The sequence below is a fragment of the Copidosoma floridanum genome, unplaced genomic scaffold (genome assembly GCF_036245765.1).
Source record: "Copidosoma floridanum isolate Cflo_tuat_1 unplaced genomic scaffold, Cflo_Japanese_pri ptg000007l, whole genome shotgun sequence".
In the NCBI taxonomy this organism is placed as follows: Eukaryota; Metazoa; Arthropoda; class Insecta; order Hymenoptera; family Encyrtidae; genus Copidosoma; species Copidosoma floridanum.
In genome coordinates this window covers 5,159,040-5,180,279 of record NW_028321884.1, presented here as the reverse complement: position 1 = coordinate 5,180,279, position 21,240 = coordinate 5,159,040, and the positions used below count along the sequence as shown (strand labels likewise).

Sequence of the window (21,240 nt, the reverse complement as noted above, 5' to 3'; positions counted from 1 at the left end):
TTGAAAAAAAAAAAAAAAAAAAAAAAAACTAACAATCAAGGCTCGGAAAATTCAATCTAAGCAACAAACAAACCAACCAATACGTAAAAGATACACAAAAGTCCCCCATGCCCCTCACCACTTGATTTTCACTCCTATGTACACCGCAGCCCCGCTAAGAAGGTATATAGAGATAAACAGGTGCACGCGTACGAGCAGATGAGTAACCGAGAAATTACTTAGCACTGCTGGGAGATTTACGCGCAGCCCATCGAGTAACTACTTTACTTTATTAAGGAAAATATTTTACTTTCCAAGGGAGTGCTGCTTCCCACCCCCGGGGGGTGTTTTCGTGTTTCTCCCGCAAAGCACCGAGATTGAATTCTAGGCACGATGGTCGCTCGAGGGGGGGAAACAACTCGCGGACGGGCGTATACACTTGATATGCTCGTGTATCGTTTCGAGAGGCAACACGAGCGCGAACAATGCGGTCCATTCTCATGCCAATTGTCCGAGGAAAGTTTCGGCGCGAAACGCGCTTGGGAGAAAAAAAGGGACGATTTTCCAGCGGTGCATTGTACATTGTAATTGTTTCCGTAATAGAGACACACGCGTCGAGGCGCGACGGGATGAGCTTCGGTGCCTCTTTCTTTTTTGCATGATGTTTCGTGGGCTTTCGTTGGGTAACGCGTGCGAAATTGCCGGTTACGGGACTATACGCCAAGGCGATTTTCTCGAGAGAAAGACCCTGATTATCGCTGTCGAGGGCCCCTCCGAGCGCGCCTCGTTGAGTTATCACGTGCGCGGCAAGTGTGTGAATATTGCACGTGTACAATGGGCTCCGGTCATTTGCTGCTAATACGGTCTGATGGGCCCTGGATACATTTCCAATGGGAATTTCGAAAATACGTGGGAAATGCAATTATCGTCGGCGAAAGGTATAGAGTTTGTTTCCATACGTCAAAAGTATCACTTTTTTTTTTTTTTTTTTTTTTTTTTTTTTCAAGTGCACCGGAGTTAAGTCGATCGCGAGGGTGAGAACGTGTGTTACGTGTGGCTTTAAAGAAGTGGGTGATGGGGGGGGGGGGCCGCGATGCATCAAACCAAATTTACCGTAAAGGCTCGGTGGAGGGACGATTAACGCACCGAGAAATCGATCGGGGACGAGCCGAAAGTCGATCGATCATCATTAAAGGGAGCGCATTGCTGTCGTCATTTTTCATTCCCTGTTTATTATACTCCCACGAAGGAGCTGTGTACATGACTGGCTTTCTCGAAAAATTTTCGGCTTTCGAGTGCATACACACATTTGAATACTATATACTCGTGAGCAACGCCACTGTGGATCTCTGCGATTTTTTCCATCCATATACAAAAACCATATGTAAAAAATACCACCACCTCTCGATGGGCTGAAATAAATCTTTGTGTTTTATCCCACACCTGTACGCGATTAGAAAGCCCCGGCTGTACGTAAAATTAAACGCAGCTCTGACAAATAAGCCGGCTTTTCGTTAAATAAATACGGCAATTAATTTTGATGCAAGGCTCGCGACAATGATGAATAATCAATTAGCCGCGCCGATGAATTTTCAACGCATCCATCGGACAAGTGAAAATTATACATTCGTCGAGGAATATCCGCGACGCTAATGATATACGAGGATAATTAGCAAAGATAACTGTGCAAACAATGAGGGGAGACAACGACACGACGTCGGAAAAACTTTCGCTAAGGCAAATACTTACGACAGGAGAAAAGCAACACGCATTATAGTGCGCGTCGAGAAGGATGTTTTGTACGCGGAAAATGTCCCCTGAAAAATTTCCCAAGCCCATCATCAGGGGTATTCGTTTCACGAGCCCATACAGAGGAAAAATATTGACTCTGGGTGCACGACACTTGCTCGTAGACCCCCGCATCATGGTATTTACAGTTGTGTCCTTCCACGCTCTTTGAGAGCGCACAACTTTTTTTTTTCCCCCACGTGTGTGTCTCCCGCCTTAAACCTCGCGCGGGAATACGACGCGCAAGGCCATTAATCTCCAAAGTCGGGTCCCTGATGGCGGTGGTCTTAACTTGCCTTTTTTTTTCTTCTTTTTTCCAGAAATCGAAGCTCAGGAGGCATGCAAGTGGCTGCGGGCCGCCGGCTTCCCCCAGTACGCCCAGATGTACGAAGGTGAGTGAAACTCATATACTTACCTGTATACTTTGCTCTCCCGCTCTCTTATCTCGGTGCGACGACGAGTAATTAATTGCTAATTAACTAAAATTACCGTTTTTCGTGCTGCGCGGGTACGTGTGCTCTTTTTTTTCGGTTCACTTTCTTTTTTCGTTGCAAAGAGCAGATGCGGCTCTCTTATACGGAGGTGGTATGGAGTCGAGGTAATATCGCGTCGGTTCCGCGAATGCTTCGAGCGATCCCATTTAGATACTCGAATGGACTATTTGAAGCGGCCTGGAAAGTTTTTAGTGTCACCAACATAACTTTTTACTCTTCGCTCGAGGTGCCATTTAAATTTTCGAATGATCCTGCATTATTGCAGTATGGCCGTTTCGCTTAGGAGGTCGGAAGCCTAACGATGATTCTTTTACAATGGCATTAAGCGAAATTTATGGTTCTGTTATGAACATGGAAAAAAAAAAAAAATTCCCAACTCGAAACACACGCCCAACATTCATTTATCAAGATAAGTGCCTTTTTTTGAGAGAGATCAAAATCTTTAGAGAGGATGCTGAAGAAATTTAATAGGATTCTTTTCGGTCGCTTGAAACGTTAGGTTCTCTGTTGTGACGAAAAGATGAGGTCAAAAGAAAATAAAGAATGATGTTTATAATTTATCCTCAATACTTACTTGTACGTGTCATTGTTTACGGGCATCCAAAACCCCCAACTTCGCATGAACAATTGACATGGGGTGGAGGTGTAAGCCTCAAACTACAGTAATTGTACTTTGATTATCGGCCACTCTACTGTTATACATCTATTTAGGCAGACGAATGGTGGACCAAACAATTTTACAATTATTTAGTATAATGAAATGAATCTTTGGAGTGAAGAGAAATGTTTTCAGCTTCTGTGGTCGGTGCTCGATGACAAAAATTTCAACCTAAAATCAAGAAAACAAACATGGAAATTATAGTTTCACGTGTATTCGCTTGGCCAAAGCCAACAATGAGCATGTTTCTGGGAGCGAGAGAGTGCAAAAAAAAAAAGAAAAGAAACTCGTTCAATCGGCCGCTTATGGTTTGAGCTGTTGTGTATTCGAGAGCAACAGATGTCTCTTGATTGCGAGACAACAAAGGCCCTTAGTGTGTAGCCGCAGCTCCGGCTTTTTGGACCCTTTGACGAAGTCTGCGGGCAATGATCGCCACTACTGCGCCGAAGAGAATTCGCCCATATAGCTCTTTACGTCAGCATCAACAGGCATTCGCTTGTGCACAGTGTTTACTCGACAGTGTTTTTTTGTTCCGCTGAAATGTAGATCGCGCCCTGTTTATACGAGAAATCGGTAATGCATTTTTTTTATGTCCGATAAACGGTGTCTCTCTTCGGGGGACTGAAAATTATCGAAAAACAAGAGTAAAAAGCGTACGAGTTGCAGTGGTTTGCCGAATAATTTTTGGCACGCAGGCAGCTACACGAAATAGCGGGGGCCATTGTCTCGCGCGGTCGAAAGAGACTCGAGTAAAAAACGTCCCCCCTGGCCATCTCTTTATGCGCTCCACATACACGTAACCACACGCGTGTACCCCTACCTACGTGCCACGAAGAGAACGCGTTACGTAAGAGAATCGGAGAAAACACGATGTGTATGATCGTAAAATGATTTTCTGCGGATAATACAATGGTCTATTAATAGAGGGAGAGAGATAGCCCGCGTCTTTTTTTACATCCATCCTCTTTACTTATCCTCGCGAACAATGCAAGCGGCAGTGGCATAATAAACGTTGCTGTTAAAATTGTGAAACGTGTACAACGTCTGGGGCTGTCGTGGTTTCGTTGTTGTTTGATCCGCAGCCTTTTTTTCTTCTTCTTTTTTTACTCCATGGGATTGCAAATCCATTGACCGGGGCATGTTAATCCGATAAGATTTCTACCGACGGGGTAACCTCGAGCCTCTCTTATAATTGGAAGCTCTACTTGTTTAGTTGGCCGACGTTAATGATCGTGCAAAGATTGGGTAGGGACAAAATTGGTTTTCGTCGCTCTTTTCTTCCATTCTCCTTTTTGTTTGGTACGGCAGCAATTTTTGCACCATTGTTTGGACAGCGAACGAGAAGCGGATCGTATTAACTATGGGAAACAAAAATAATCGAATCACTCGAGTTGCCGTAGCAATACCAACGTAGGCTCGATTGAATCCGAGCTGGGAACAAAAGGTCTCGCCTTGCTGCAGCTCATTCAGCACTCCTTTTTCAATCGTACTTATTGATTTTTATCATGTTGTTTGCCCGACAAAATACGACGTCACTGAAAAAAAAAAAAAAAAACAACGATACAGAGGTGTTAAAAAAAAGGATAGACACTTTCGAGAAGTACTCATGTATTGTCAATTCCATCATGGTCATTTAAGATGGTCATACCATGTTACATATTTTCTGGTTGAACAGTATGCATACTCTGTGTGTCTCGAACCTCATCGTCCAGACCCGTACACAGCTACGGATCGAGCTACACAAGACGACGAAATTTTCAAGTACAAAAAAAGGTTTTATGAAAAAACGAAAAAAAAAACTTTTGCTGCGTCAGCGATTCCATGGCAAAGTCACGGATATAGCAAACAAGTATGATTGCCGATTGTGCGAATGGATCGGTGTACATACGGGACTGCACGCATAAGTCATCAGTAGGTTACGTATCGATACATAAGCCCCGCGTCGTCGCAGCATCAGCAGCAACGGAAAGCCAGCCAATCGAAAGGATATTAAACCGTACAAAGCGGTAGGTATAGGTGTATATACCCGTTCCTTGTCACTGACAGGGGTTTCCATTACCCCGGAGCTCTACCGGCAACACACACGTGGCGCAGTTTGACAAGACCAAGAGTGACTAAACATAAATACGAGCTATACGTGTATATACTTACGGCTACAGTCATCGTGACGGGCTCCGGAGTCACGGATGCATGAGAAGCTCTCGAGCGGCTATACTTTTTTTCGCCCGTCACTGCCATAGAGGGCACAAATACATTATATATATATATATATATATATATATATATATATATATGTACAGATACATATAAAGAGCAATGCTTTTTACTTTGCTGTTGGTCCCTCTGTCACCATAATACGTTATACAGCGTAGTGCTCATATTTATACGACGTTATGTCACGGGGAACGCGCGTTGTACTTATACGCGAAGACGCGCTTGATATGCTTGCGATGCCGTAACCAATGCGGTCGATTGCCAGTATGAATGTCATCTTGTTTATTTTATATGATTTTTTTTTTTTTTTTTTTTTTTTTTTTTGCTTCGATTTGTCGTCAAATGAGTCTTGAGTCTCGCCACGATGAAGAGTCGGTTCGTATGGAGCTGCAAGATACAACGATATTTAAGGACTACTTGATTTCTTCATTTCCGGTGAGTTATCCAAAATTACACTTGGGAATCTTCAAAATAACATCGCATCCGTGTACTCGGTAATCTAATCGTTTCTGTACTCGAGGTATTAATTGATTGAGCATCATTCCGGAAAGTCTTTGCTTGAACATCGTGTAATGTACTGGAATCAAGCCAAAAAACAAAGAACAAAAAAAAAAAAGAAAACGTGTAAGGCCTTTTCTCTGGCGCGTTGCACAATATATATATACAATTCGAGCGCCCTAGAAAACAGCGACTTCCTTGTTTTGACGTGATTTGCCTTGCCCGATGCGTTTCGTACACGCGCATAATGAATTTACAAGGGCGATAAATTTTTATCCCGCGGAAACACGCGGTCCGACCTAAAAATATACCTGTACGTTTTCGTGTGCGGTACAAGTCGCGTGTATCGCGAGGCAAAGGCTACCCGGACGAAAAATTTATAACCAGACAACGCACACGCGAAACACCCCCACCCCCTTATACGCGCCCATCGACAAATATACTTCCTCCGTCTCGAAAATAGCGACGCTGCGAGCATCGATTGATACACGATTTCTATATTTACTCCCATCAACGCCCCTCCCCGCCCGTGTCAGACTATGGCTTTTCAACACTTTCAAGATCGGCTTTGAAGTCGGAGAAAAAAAAAATCCATAAATCACACAACTTCGAGTTCGATGGAGTCTGTTGCGTAAAAGAAAAATTCGGCTTACCACGTAGAAACGCAGGGGGGGCTGGATACCGATTTTTTTCCCCCGACTTATTAGGAACCACTACTACGAAAGAGAAATCAATTGGAAAAGTTTGTTGCCAGTGGAAAGATGGAGCCTTCAAAATACAAGGGGCTGTCCTTGACAAAAAAAAAAAAAAAAAAAAAAAAAATTGGCCAAAGGGAGATTGTAGCTATTCCGGGCTTTTCTCCGCGGCTAAATTTATCCCCCCAAACTCTTCGGTCGGAGGTAAAGTCCAGTATGGGACCATCGTAGTACTCCACAGAGGGAAATCGGAGCTCTCGGTAGCTGTATATACACGCGCGCGAGAGCATTTATTCCAAAATTACCACGAGAGAGCCACACGTGTGGCCCAAGAAAAGGCTCCTCTCCTCCTTTCCCTCCTCTCCTTTACATCGAATTTCTATTTCGCGGCCTCTGTTTCTTCTCGTTTGTTTGTTCTCGCCCCGTCTCTCTCGCACGTGCCAACCTGCAAGCTATTCCACTTGCTTCGTCTGTAGATTTTTTTATTGCTCGTTTATAGGCTTGTTTCGAGACCCATGCGTGCGCCTTATTTACACCTCCTCGGGTAATCCCTCTCGAACAGAAGCCATGGGAGCTTTTTCTAGATCAGATTTCAATAAAAAAAAGCCGTCGGTGCGAAAGCAAAGAGTTTCCATGCCATGGCCGTGACAATGGGAATAACTTTTTTCATCTTTTCTATTGCCAATAAGTATCTGTGGCTTTGTGTTTGAAGGATTGGGCGTAACAAATAAAAATAGTGCACCTCCACTCTGGTTTTCAATATCATCTTTTTTTTTGTACTTCTCTCGAGTTGCATACCTACTTGAAATCAAATTTTGTGGGTACCAGCTTCCCGAGGTTCTTTCGATTGTGCGTCACTTATACGTGTCGGAGTGCAGGCACGCGTAATAAATTGTCACCGTAGTCGACGATAGCCTGGAAGGGTAAATGCTCGCGGGAGGGTAGGGGGCGCATACTCGTCGTTTGTCTTCTAAATATACTCGCAAAACGTCCGAAATGTTTTGCTGCTGTACCACAGATGGAAACACGTAAATTTTGGTGGAGAAGAAGAGAGAATGTAAGGAACAGCGTTGACGTTTAATTAGTCTCCTGCTGATCGCGTTGACAATAGGCTTCGGAGAACCAATTTTTTATACGGACGTATGGGTAGGTCGGTACCTTCGAGAGCCATTTTTGTTCTCTCGCTGTTTGATATGTACGCTGTATTAAACATACTTGGTGCGTGCTAGGTCGGTGTTTGGGATAGAGTTTTCATTTTATTTTATTTTATTGTATACGTTACAGCGCGTAAATGTTTTCTCCCTACTTGCAGAGCTTTTTACCGAGCTTTTAAGTATCTTTGTGGTTTACTGCTTTGTTTTCATACCAATGAGTTAATCGGTAAATAATTTTGATATTCAAACAATTCTTTTTCTATATTTCAATTATTGATAAATAATTGAAAGCTCTGTAAATTCGATAACCTCTGGAGGTGTCTAGAATGGCAATGAGTTCTCTTTCGTGATTTTGCGTCGAGGAGATTTTTTTTACAAATGTTTGTATGCATGTCCCTTTGCTTATTTAAACACAAAGGCATATACTAATCATAATATATGTATTATGAACTAAAGGAATCTTGACTTGTTTCTTTCAATATTTAATATCGTCCTTCATAAATGTGTATGTAACTTTTTTTACCTTTACCTATAGAAGAAATAGACAATCGAATTCATGCACATGCATTTTTTCCAAGACCATCTTTCCACCACGGATGGACACGATACGATGGGACTTTTACGGAAACCTTCAATTTAGTGCAGCAAATTTTCCATCGTTGTAGACAGTGACGCTTTCATTAGAGGAGCACATTAACAGTCAGACTGCCAACACTCATACACGTGTGTGTTTTTCCATCGCACGCAATGGCACGCGTATATTTGCACCGGCAATAAAGAGATCCCGCACCTTGAGACTCTTTTTATTTCGCTCCTTACTCAGAGACACATACCTCCAAAGACATCCACGTCCATACGAGTACTTGTATACAAGTCCAAGATATTCCCCTCATTCCCTCGTTTTTGCATAAACAACCAATCGAAGTGGGTGAAGGCCAGCCACGGCCTTGGGCGGCCGGTATCAATTTTCGCGGCTGCAAAGTGGTGCTGATTATTTTTAAAAGTCTCGCTTTTATTTCCGATCGACTTCCGAGCCACGGTCACGGCCAACGCGTGCGTACGCCGCGGATGATCATCGTATATTTATACAACAATAACGAAAAAAAAGCCAAAGGATGGAGATCACAAGGGGCAGATGCGCTCACTGTCATTAATTCACGATTTTCCGTCGTCCCCAAAGGTGATACAGTTCTCGTTTGTTGCAGTCCTGGCTGCGTCCCTACTGTGAAATTTCTTTTGGTGAGAATGATTTTTTTCAAACCAAACTTCCGATAATAACGGCATTTAGTAATTTTCTGTCGAAAGTACAACAAATACCATGTCGCTCTGATACTATTTACAAAAAACAAAAATTACGCTCCGATAATCGCTGAAATCTAGGTCGGAATACGTTTGAGGAGCAAAAGAAGAAGGAAGGAAAGAAAAAAGTAACACGTACACTTTCACCTGATTACGCTCAACTCTATCAATGTTGATTGCCAGCTATAAATCTTATTTGAATTAATTTACATGTTTACTCGGATAAGCCGCCGAGAAAGGATTTCTTGCTAAAAATCATGTGTACATTAATGGCTTCCTAAATCACTCGGGGACACACGTTACAATAACTTGGTGTTGGACGATGTAGCCTTTAGTCGTGACAGGCGATTACAACAAAACCCTCGTAAACTCACGGGTTTTCCATCACACGGAAAATAATCATCCAAAGTCTCAGTTTTTCGTCTCCAAGCATTAGAAACTAATCACCAAAAAATTGTTTCCACACAAAACCAACAAGAAAAAAATCACAGGTATAGACCAACCATTCACATGGACCATCTGCTATCAATCACCGTCGATGAAATGTTAATCAAGCAACGAGTCCCCTCTATACTTGAATGAGAATTACCGGATGGCACGTCATTAGTCACCTTGTGAATATGATTTTTCCATGTGAACGGTATACCTTACAAAGGATGCTTTATGGTAAAAGCATCAAGTGTCCCCGGCGTCCTTTTGAATAAAAGCTTGGAGCTTTGAAAACCGTAAAACGCCACTTACGGTATATAATACACGCCAAGAAAATCAAAATTCAATTTGTCGCTGAAAAGAGAAAAAAAAAAAAAAAAAAGAAGTTCCCACGACAGGATCTCGCAATAAAACTCACTTCGTATCAAAGCGCGTTTTACCTCTCCTCTCGGCAACGAGCCACTTTGCTCGGGCATTTTTCTCGTGGCGCGTTTTCACGAGTACGCCTCGTATAAGCCGATTAGGTGTCCCGTATCAAGTTCGTACACTTTTATATATATATATATATATATATATATACACACACAAGCGCCAACCTTGGCGAGGCTGCGAGAGAGATAAGACCACCCCAGGTTCATTCATGCACGCGCGCGAAAGCTTTTCTCAATTATGATTGGAGCCGGTCGGCTTACTTCGATACAGCCGCAACGTGATAAGATCGGAGCGGCAATATATCGCGCGTATGGGGATGCGCACGCGCGTCAAATCCTCGGGAGCATATACATTTTTAAGCCCCTTTAGCTTGATACGCGAGCGAACGGTATGGATCCTCGTTTTTATGAAAACTCGATTAAAATATGCAAATGATGGTCCGCGATGCGCGTAGGTGTTTTTATAGAAAATTTGCCTTTGAATCTCCAAAGGATGGAACTCGTCTCACGTTACTCTCCCGCAAAGTAATTCCTTATGGATTCTCCTTAATTCCTTGGATGGACAAACATCTAGACGCAAACTATAGTCCCAAAAGCACGCACATGCAGTAATATACGTGTATCGGATGAGTCATCCGGTTACATCAGTTTCTCTTTCGCGAGGAACGTGACCCCGAGTCTTACGTGATCCCCGAAATAATCCATTATACGGCCCGGCCACGTGCAACATGTGAACATGTGTGTATATTATACGTAAAACGTCTGGACCAACGTCGTCCGAAAATCGTCGCAGTGGTGCTTTCTCCGAACATATGTATAACCTTCTGTCAATATTAATTCCAGATCGAACGATGACGCGAGAACTGGTGCTTAATTGCTTTAGAGGCACGTGCCGATCGTCAAAGTGGGAATGGTCGGTGATGCTACTACACATAAAAGTTTTTATACCCTACAATGATTCTCATATAAAAATATCGATCGGTGCAGATGGTTTTATCTCGGTTTGAATATATTTTCATGGAGTTCATAGTTACATTTTATTTTAAACTGTTATCGATTGATCGGCCATACTCGTGGTCCAAAAGTCACGCAACCGTATCATCGGTGCATATAATTAAAACGATCCGAGGGACAAGTATACCAACTCTCGCGAAGGGATACATATATTTATAATACACTAGCACCAAAGCGTATGTATAAACGTGCCGGCCCAACTCGAGCGAGTCATCGGAGGAGGAGGCCCTTATTAATCAAGTTCACGCGTCCCGCTTGTGTATATATGTATATAAAATATACGGACGGTGCACGCATAATCGATCATTGTACAAGCGCATGAATTAATTTCACAACAAGTAGGTACACCCCGACAGGGAGAGAAGCTCGCGTCGGATGGCCTTTTTTACGCTCGAACTCAAACGCCTGACGAGTTTTACGTCCAAGGAGCGTAGGGCATTGCACACACACCCTGGGCAATAAAACGGCCAATAAAGTGTCGTCCGGGAGAATAAAAAGAAAAGGAGCGAGCAATTCGTTCGCTTGGCTTGCGCGTCTGCTTCGTATCGCGCGCATATACGTAGGTACCTATACAGAAAAAGGAAAAGAAAAGGGGAAAAAAAAAAGAGTAGCCGGTCGTCAACTGCAGCGGCTGGCGACGTACGCAGCCGCGACAAGTGCACGGAGCCGAGTGCCCATGGCTGCTCGAGGCACTTTTAACCGCGACGATGATGCTTACTCGGACATTATATTATATACCATGGGAGCGTGTACCCACAGTACAGCTCCTCTTATTTCTTGCAGGTCGTCTCGCGGGTGTTCCCGCGATGGCTCTGTTTTTACGAGAGCCATATCGTACAAGGAGGAAGCGATACCACGAGGGCGATCCATCTCGAATCGGCGCCGTTACACACCGACGAGCCTGTCAAAATGTTATGAAATTTCGTGCATCACGGGTTACACGCCTGGTAGGACACTGCCTGGTCTTGTTAACGCGTTATAATTCCTCGGCCCCTGCCGAGGTGGATGATACTAACGATAGGCGCCTGGGCGACCCGCCGAGGGCTGTCGAGCGTGTGCGCGATCGACTGTACGGTCCGTGTATACCGATTAACGCGCTTATTCGCTCTCGATGATCCAACGCGCTTTTGCAACGACATGGGCGTGACTTTCTATGTATACTCGCGAACTTCTCTTCTTTTATACTGTAACGAGATTATCCAAGCTGCCCGGGGCTGGTGGTTTTCCTCTGTACCATCTAGAATGTGGAACGAGGTTTTCCCACAGTTTGGAAAACTGCCCGTGTGGTATATATTATATACACCCTTCCCCCTCTTGCTACTTATTATCTTTTGATTGCTCGACGCGTTATGTGTCACGTATTTCAATTTGACGAGGCTTATCGTGGTTGTAAAATACTTGTAGCGAAAAGTAAAGCTTTTCCCACCAGTTACCGTATTATAGCAGCGTCAAAGTGTTTGTCAATATGGAAAATTCTTCTTTTTTTTTTTCGTAGCTCGTAAATCAATGAAAGCACATCCAGCGTTTGTAGGTGTATGTCTCTCATTAGCCCCGGGAATTTCGTTGGTATAGGTGTGTTCATCGGGAGTCCGTATCCCCCCTCCCCTGCATTGTTCACGCAGCCCACGGAATTCCGAAAGATACACTCAAGACTCGGCGCGATGTTCTTTGGGAGGGAAAAGCTCCGCGGAGCCGAGCTTCCGTGCGTGCACGCGCTCGAGGAATTATTCCGAGTGTGCAGAGGAATGCGGCGAGTCGAGCGAGTGTTTGCTATGCTTCGCCGGCGATCGGGAGAGATCGATCGAGATGCATTATCCACCGCTGGCTACGAATAGGAGTGTCGTAACCGATCATGACAATAAGTATATGTATTATTCTCGTCGTCGCGTATAAGAATCTGGTGTTTTGCAAGGACTCGCCGTCGACTCGTGTGAAAAAGCTACTGCCTCGTGTAATGGAGCACACGTGCGCTGTGCCGGGATTTACGGGTCGTCGCTTCGTTTGGCGCTACCGGCTGGTCGTTTTTCACGCTCGAGTCTTTGAGGGGGAGTCTTCAAAATTAGATTTAAGAGCAGAGTCTGGTCGTACTGCCGGTAATGTCGTTAATTTTCGGTGCACGCCACATAGGCAACATTACTCGAGGATTACGTGTTCCGATGAGCTTTTGGTTTATACACGTAAGCGAGTGAAAAGGGACACTTGCGCGTTGTGATTTTACGACGAATGTTACTACCACTCGGTTTAGGGTTACGTGGAAATGGTTTTGTTCGCATTTCTTTTGAAAAAAAAAAAAAAAAATTACTTCTCATTTCATCGATTCGAGACGTATAGATGTACTTAACAATACCCCCTTTTTTCTTCTGTTTCAGGTGAGTTGCGTACAATCGTCGATGTAATATGCAGCTACATGATCCGTGAACGTGAGTTGATTTTTTTTTTTACATACGACGGGAACTCATATGACCCGAGTTCACCCGAAAAGTAACTAAATGAAATCGTTTGATTGTTCCCGCGATACCCCAAAAGCTCGTCGATTTTCATCGCGTAATCCAACGAAAATAGCGCAACGGGCAACACACACACCCCCAGTGGCCCATCGATTACTGGAATCCTACGAAAAATACCGGGACGCTAATAATACGTGCAATCGCTGGTTTTCCCGGTGACTGCGGTGTATATCCCTCGAGGAGTTAAACCAAACCCGTGTACAACATTGGCTCTCAGTCGGCTCGAGACGAACAACGGAGAAATAGTTGGCGTTCTTTCGGAAAAGTTCGTGCACTGTGGCAATGAATGCCGGCTTTCATCGGCTCTATTTCTGGACCATTCCAACAGCAGTTCGCTTCTGGAGTTACCGCATCGCTGCACGCGCTTGTTTTTCCATTGCATCGGATATAAATGGTCTTGCAACTTTTTGGTTTTGACGATCAATTATTTGGCCACTCGAAAATGGCACATCCGTTAGACAAGTACTGTCTATACCTTGAATATTGAGATGCAGAGATGATAAAACTGTCTGTCTTTAGTGGAAAAACGCTGCCCGAATGATCGATGGAACTATACCCCCTACTGTTTGACACTTGAAAAAAAATTTTTGCCGAGAAAAACAAAACGCATGCCAAAAAACCCCAACTGCTCGCTCCATCCGACATTAATTTTAGGGATTACAAGGTATCGTGTCAAAACCGACCAGAATCCCCTCCCTCCATATCTCACTCAACGCCTATCGCTTGTTTACCCTGAAAATGTAAATCTCTCATTTTCTCTTGGCTAGAAAATTTCGCTTGAATTCCATTTGGGGGGAAAAAAGTGGCCTCCCTCGCCAAAGCAAACGACAGCCGGGCAAGTGAAAATAAACATACTTCCCGAGCGTCCGAGTCGAGAGGCCACTATTTTCAACGACACGGCGACAATGGCCACTTGTTGGGCACCACGGAAAGAGGAAAAGAAAGAAAGAAAGACACTCGGCAGTCCACGCCCACGTGGAAGGTCGGCAACCGCATCCACGGGCTCGTTGGAAGATGCATGTACATATATATATGTATAAGCACGAGAGAGCTGCCGTGCAGAGTGTGTCCGGCGTAACAAATCGCTTTTGAACGCTGTCTCGGGGAGAGCATCCCTGCTTAGCGCTGTGGGGATACAGACTCTCTTTTTCATGCTAATGCAGATCGAAGCTAGAGCGCGCACGAGCTAAAGAGACGATAATGAGCAAAGAGTCCACGGGTAATACTCGTAAGCGTGGCCTTTTTGCCCGTCACGCGCTACAATGCAGGCTCGTATAGTAGTTCCTTACAGTGCGCTTTTTACCATTTGTTGGAATAGCTTATTGTGCATCACGTGAATATCCATACACTCGGAGCATTCAGGACAAAAAAAAACTCCCCTTCAACTGGAGTCTTGGCGCTCTAAGTAAAAAAACTAGGGACATTTTGAAAGTTAATGCCATTGTCGAACCCATTGGGATAAGGGAACACTGTTTTCGAGGGGATTGAAGAAAAGGCTCGACAAATACCGAATCAAAGTTATAGAGCGTCGTTTGTCGAAGGTTCCGAAAATGAATAATGCACTTGATGGTCCAAATGATTGAAAATAAACGTCATATTAATGCCGATCTACCCTACATTTGGCGGAAAAACCCCTCGGATTCGCTTAGCATAAATTGACCGCGTTGCGCTTTCGTGCCCGCTATACATGCCGCACTTGTATACGGAGTCTTATCGAAATCTGACCTCCTCGAATTTAGGCTCCTCGGATTCCCGGAAGATCGAGATCGGCTCCCTCGTGTGCATAAACGCGCGTCGCGTGTCCGCTGCGATAATTTCCCTTTGACAAGCACGACACGGCGAGGGAAAGAAGAAGAAGAAAAAAAGAGCGGTGACCCTAATTCTAAAATTGCGGGTGTTCGAAAATAATCGGCGATTTCTTCGTATAGCGGGAAAATCGGTCCCCCACCCTCCTGTTGGTGATACATCAGGCGCGTAAAAGAGAACTTTCTGAAGAGATCGGTAGGGAGGGAGAGAAAAAAAAGGGGGTTAGCCGCGATTTCGAGGAAGCAGAGCCTACCCTTGCTTCTTTCCGTGGAAGAGAGAGAAAGCGCGCGCTGCTGGGCGTACGTATATATATATATATATAAATGAGAGATTGGATCGGCTCCAAGTGCACGTTACACAGTGGCCGTAAACTGTGGAACCAAAAAGGTCTTTGACATCTGCGGCTGCTTTTGGGGGTTCGCCAAAAAGCTGATGGGAGGAAGATGGGCGAGGATAGAGAAAAGGAGCGGGTGGACGGATGATATGGGATTAAGAAATGTGCGCTGCAATAAAGCGTCCACTAGTGAAAGATTCGCGTTAGATGTTCGGGAAAGCTTATATTTTTCTAGCGAATGAAATTTGGGGGCTGGTAATTGATTTTCACTCTACGAACGAATCGCCGGCCGAATGGATTCGTGTAAAATTGTGGAGGGCCTATGACTGCTCTGCATGCATCTCGCGCGGGGTGGTCGTAAAAGTTGTGAACCCGATAATACCACCTCGATCCAACCCTCCCTCTCTCCCCTGATGAAAGTATTTTCAGTCTCGCCAAGCTACATGAAAGCAGCTCTCATTTGACGGTACCGGTGACTCTGGGCCCGAGGAGTGCCAACTTTTTCGATGATTTATCGTCCACTGGAGCGTTATTTGGTTCTCAAAAGACACTGGACTTGATTTATCATTCCTTATGCTCAATTAAGTAAATAAAAACCCTCGAAGTGGTAATTGTACCCATTTTTGCTGTGACATCGTCGGACCTTACATGTCCTGAAATATTCCATCAGATCGCTTATCTCGAAAAAAAAAAGCCAGGCACAGCCATCGAACAACTTGTTGATATCGCGACAATGAAAACACGCGCTACGCATATACAAGCACTTACGAACTACCGCTCAGCTCGAAACAATTTCACCCCAAGCAATAAAAGGCACGTAACAATAGCCCCACGCGCATACCTCGCACCGCTACGTTAAAACATGTACCTATACGTGTCCTGAGAACATTCTTAAACCCACCCTTGGCCCCATACGTATACGCAATGTACGAACAAGCCGGCGCTCATCATCCCCCGTGCCCCGGCATCTACATCACCGCCACGCCAACGAGATTATAAATAAAGCTTATCCAGTTTCGCTATCTGGCGTATCTCAAGCTCTCGAGCATTGTAAAATCACGCGTCCGCGCTCATACACGCACTCGGTCACAGGGCCCCCGGTGGATATAGATAATAGCTACGGGTATTGTTATAATTTAGTCTCTCCTCGCGCGACGCGACGATAAGACTAAGACACGAGAGAGTGGGGGGGGGGGTAGGCCGCGCGGATTTATCCTCCTCCTACTCCCTTATCGGGACTAGCATCCGAGGTGTGTATATGTATATTGTACAGCTCCAGTGCGCGCATATACACGGGGCCCGGGGTAAATCACCGGCTCGATGGAGACGTTCCGAGAAGTAGATGTAGCCAGCATCCTCTTCCCCTCTCTGTATCCTTCGTTCACAGTACAAGACCTCCTCCTCTGCTTGTCCGAGTTTACTCCTTTGATTTTTACCCTACCCCCCCTACCCCCTGCCCCTCTGCACTACAGAGGTATAACACGCAGTAAACATGCAACGCAGAGTAAAATACAGGGGGGGTGAGTATATGTACAGGGGGAAAAAAAAGGAAGAGATCCTCATAACGCAAAGGAGGAGCAGTAAAGTGTCGAATCGACGGCTCTCGCGTGCAATGTCGCACTTTGAGGGCTCGACTATATACATATTACACGTACGCGTAAGTACGGAGTCCCGCTGCGATCGCCGCGTTTAATCGTCCTGTTGTGTCGATGCCGTATATACACAGATGGAGACGACTCTTCCCCCCCCCCTCCCGTACCACCCAATTAAACTATTTTTCCTCGCGTATACCTTATTGCCCCCTCGGTCGTTTGCATCGCGGAGCGTGTAAAAACTCGGGGTTTACGAGTATACGGCGCCGAGGTTTACACCGTGCTTCGCTTGTAATTAGTTATCGTTAGGGGTTGTACCTTGTACCATACAGTCCAACCGACGTATTTTAATTCACGTGAATCCTTTTTTTTTTTTTTTTTTTTTTCTTCTCGTCGCACGCGAGCTCTCCGCCGAAGAGGTTCAAGTTACTCGGGAAAGCCACGACGGAGAATCGCGTCAATCGAGCGCTTCTTTTTGCCCCCGTATCAATAAAGTCACGGGGAAAACTCACGTTAGATGCAAGTTATGGATCGATGCCTTCCCCGCACCAAGTGAAACAAAGAGGAGGGAGAGTCCTGGTGATCGATCACGCTCGCACGCCTCCGCACGCGCCCGCGTTGTACATGCACGCGGTGTAGGTGTAGGGAGTGCTATCTCCCGTTCATCGCCTCCATCTCGAGCATATAAAAGTACATGTATACACGCACGGCTTTGGCGACTTTTCAAATCGACTCCATTGTCGGGGTGATGGGTGTTTGCGGGTATATTTATTATGTGTACAGGGTCGATCGTGACTTTTGCGCGAACTTGTGCTTTTTCCATGGTTTTTTTTTTTTTTTTTTCTTCTTTTTTTTTTGTCTAATGGTATCGAGTGGTGCGGTAATTAGAAAAGTAACTACACCTGACATTCATCATCATTAGAGGAAATAGTACTCGCAGAGTGACTTTTTTTTTCATTTCATTTCTTGCGTACACTCGTGTATATCGTTCCCACGTACAGCTTATGTCATCGAATGTTTTACATAAAGAAGTCGTCAACGGAAACGCGACGACGAATGTATATTTATTATGTATAAAAAGAAAAGAAAAAAAATATATATATATATATTCCCTCTCTCTGTAATCGTATATACTTTCGCTAATTCAGGAAGTTATAATCGAGAGTAATTAACGATAAATATTCTCTCTTTCGATCGGCAAACGCGCTTGAGCACACACTCATGCTTTACTTTCAAAACGATATATATACATATATGTAAGCGCGCGCTATTTATTTTTCCATATATGTAACTACAAGATGTATTTTTCGATAGCGGCCTCTCGCGAGTGCAACTCAATTAGCAGCCCCAATGGATTTTGCGATTCGACTGTCCTTTCCTTTTTTGTCTCTCCCCTTCTCCCCGCCCCTACGTGGCTCGTTGAGCGTGTATATTATTATATACACTGCTCGTTCGGTCGAAATAAAAGAAAGGAAGAAAGAGCGAGATGAACATGAAAAAAAAAAAAAAAATAAAAAAATAAGGGGGAGAGTCGCGAGAGTTAACTTGATTTCTTAATTAACGCATTTTCAAATTGAAATCCGTCGAGAAAGAGAGCGGAGTGTAGCCGGGGGGGGAGGGGGAGAACGTTTTAAGCGCGGGTAAAAATCCCGATAAGATAGTCCCTGGAATTATAAATTTAAATCCCCGCGTATATATATATACGAGGGCGCGCATGATAAATGCCATTTCTGTATAATACACCTATACAGGATGCATGTGTGCGCGTATGGAAAAAAAAAGACGAAGCAAAGTGTCTCGTCCTTTTGCATTTATTTTTCCACCACCGAGTGTATGGCGCTGCCCCGCGGAATGTTATACAGCAAAAAGTACTTAGGTATAGCAGCGCGGCAAAGTTAATGTTTTATTAACGGGCTTTCAAACTTTGTTTACCCCCCTATCCGGCACACAGATAGAGGGAACGTATAAATTTTAATGAGAGCTTTACGACGATGAGGGACGTTTTTCGCGTGGTGTGCCTTTTTTTTTTTTTTTTTTTTTGTTTCCGCCATACGAAACTCGATTCCATCGTATTTGCGCCAAAGAGTATATATATAAGAAAAGCGAAAGCGAGTGCCCTCTTCTTGTCGGCCCTTTTCCCCGAGACGCGCGCGCGGTTCCGAGGAATAAACCATCCCGGCCTCCTGGGGGATCATCGGGGCATAAACGGCGCGTGAATGCGCTTTTCTCGTTTACGACCCCCGTTTTTTCTCCAACCTTATCATCTCTCGGAAAAGTATTCCCCTCCCCCCCCCCTCGTCTCGTTAAAATCCCGGCGCGTTTTCGCGAAAGTAAGATCACGACGCGCGTCAACATTTATAAATACGACCCCGCGCGTCCGTATAAACACTGTGCAAATGATTTCGATGTACTACAACTGCTCGAAGTGCAAATTTGCAAGCAAACGACAAAAGGGCGTGTAGGGTGAGCGTACGCCCACTCTCTGGCATCATTGGACAATTAATTTCCTTGCAAAGAGAGACGCGTATCGCTACCGTTTCGACAAAAAAAAAAAAGGAAGAAAAAAACACGCAAAGTGCGCATAATACCCCCCTCGTTCTCTTTCCTCCGCAGAGAGTTGCTCGAGAAATAAAGGCAAACGGGGGACGGGGGGAGGGGATAAAACACAGTGCGGGGCTTTATTCATTACGCACTTTATATGTGGCCGCGGGAATAATGTCTTTTTCCTCGTCCCTTTGCTTCGTTTAATAGGAGCACGCCAGCCCCGCGCTGTCTACTGCAGCCTTCTTGCGTATGTGTACGCTCTTCTCTTCTTTTTCGCCAACGCATCGCTGCACTTGGATTCTACACGTCTGTATATACATGTATACACACTACGTACATTGCCCGTCCTCTTGTGTGCTGGTATTTTAACGCGAGTCCGTGTGTGCGTGTCCCCGCATCCACGCATTTCGTCGTGCTCGTTTCTCGAAGCTCTTTATGCGCGCAGCCTTTTCTTGTGCTATACCCTCTCCGATGTAACGTATACATGTGTACGGCTCGTTCTGATGGCGATTGCACTTATTGTGGCTGTTTTTTCATCTACGGAGCAAAGCGTTAGAAGAATCATTTGGACTCCATTCGCTCTCGCAGTTGGGTAAATTGTTCGGCACAGCCACGCTACGATCGTTATTAAATCGAGTTGAAATTCTTGCTGTATACATGTATGTTATACGCGGGGAAAAAAATAATAATAATAAAATGATACCCTTATTACGCAAGGTCTCGCGGGAAACGCGCGCAGTATGATAATTGCGCGGTGGGGTGGGGCACGGATAGGTACATTTTTGCGAAAGATAAGTGCAGGTGTGGCACAATGGGAAAACTCACGAGAGGTTCGGTGGAAGAAAATTGTAGTAAAATAGTACAGCTTACCGGGATCATTTTCATTTATACATGTACCCAGAAATGATGATTGCACGAAATAATACAGGTACACTTTTATCAACGTATCGATGCTTCGTTCCTTTTTTGCTCGATTTTATTTTATTTATTTTTTTTTTTTTCATGGAGTTATCTGCAAACGTGCATGCGGTTGACTTCGCTATTAAAGGTTGCGAGTATTACCATCAGTGAAATTCATGTATTTTCATCGGCATACTCTTGTGCAAGATTTTTAAAACACGCGGTTTTGTAACCACGCGTCATTATTCCGGCCGATTTACCAAACATCGACGTCATACTTTCATCGAGTGCGTTATGCGTGCACTGTCTCGTATATATATGGCTTTTGATCGAGCGAGGCCAGTGATATGCACAAACAAATTGTGATCGCAATATTTTTAAAATTGATTTTACGGAAGTACGAGACACAAGTTATTCACTCGGAACATTATTAGTCCGAGCTTGTATGGCAAAACCAGAAGCAAAAGAAGCACATCGGAGATTCGGTTTCAGCTGTGTAATTTGCTCTTTCTAGGGCTTCTGAAAAAGCAAGAGGAGAAAAAGAAGATGGGGATGAGAAAAACAAAAGACTCGCAACGATGATCGGCGTTTCGCGCGAATCGCGCTAAATAAAAACCACAGTCCCGACCGCGTCGGGGGAAAAAGCCAGCCGTAAAAAGTCACACCAGTCCAGAAGAAAGAGTCCCGAGAATCACCAACGAAAAAGGCAACGGAGGAAAAGAAGAGGAAAAAAAAAAAACATGTACAAGAACAGTGCTCCGAGAGCGCGAGAAGGAGCAAAGGAGGAAAAAAAAAACCCCCGTATGTATACGTACGGAAAAGCAGAAAGTGAAAGAGGGAAAAAGCGAGAAGAAGAAGAAGAAGAGAGACAGCAACACAGCAGCCTTCCGTCTCTCCTTCGTCC

At 44.6% G+C, this 21,240-nt stretch overlaps 1 protein-coding gene across 1 annotated transcript in view; it reads left to right on the top strand.

Moving 5' to 3' along the window:
- The window catches only part of cv-c (RhoGTPase activating protein), a 269,141-nt gene that overhangs the window by 210,001 nt on the left and 37,900 nt on the right, over positions 1–21,240 (top strand). Inside the window, exon 9 of the mRNA XM_089588870.1 lies at positions 2,088–2,159. Within this exon, the coding sequence (XP_089444996.1) occupies positions 2,088–2,159 (72 nt within the window). The remainder of the gene's footprint in view (positions 1–2,087; positions 2,160–21,240) is intronic.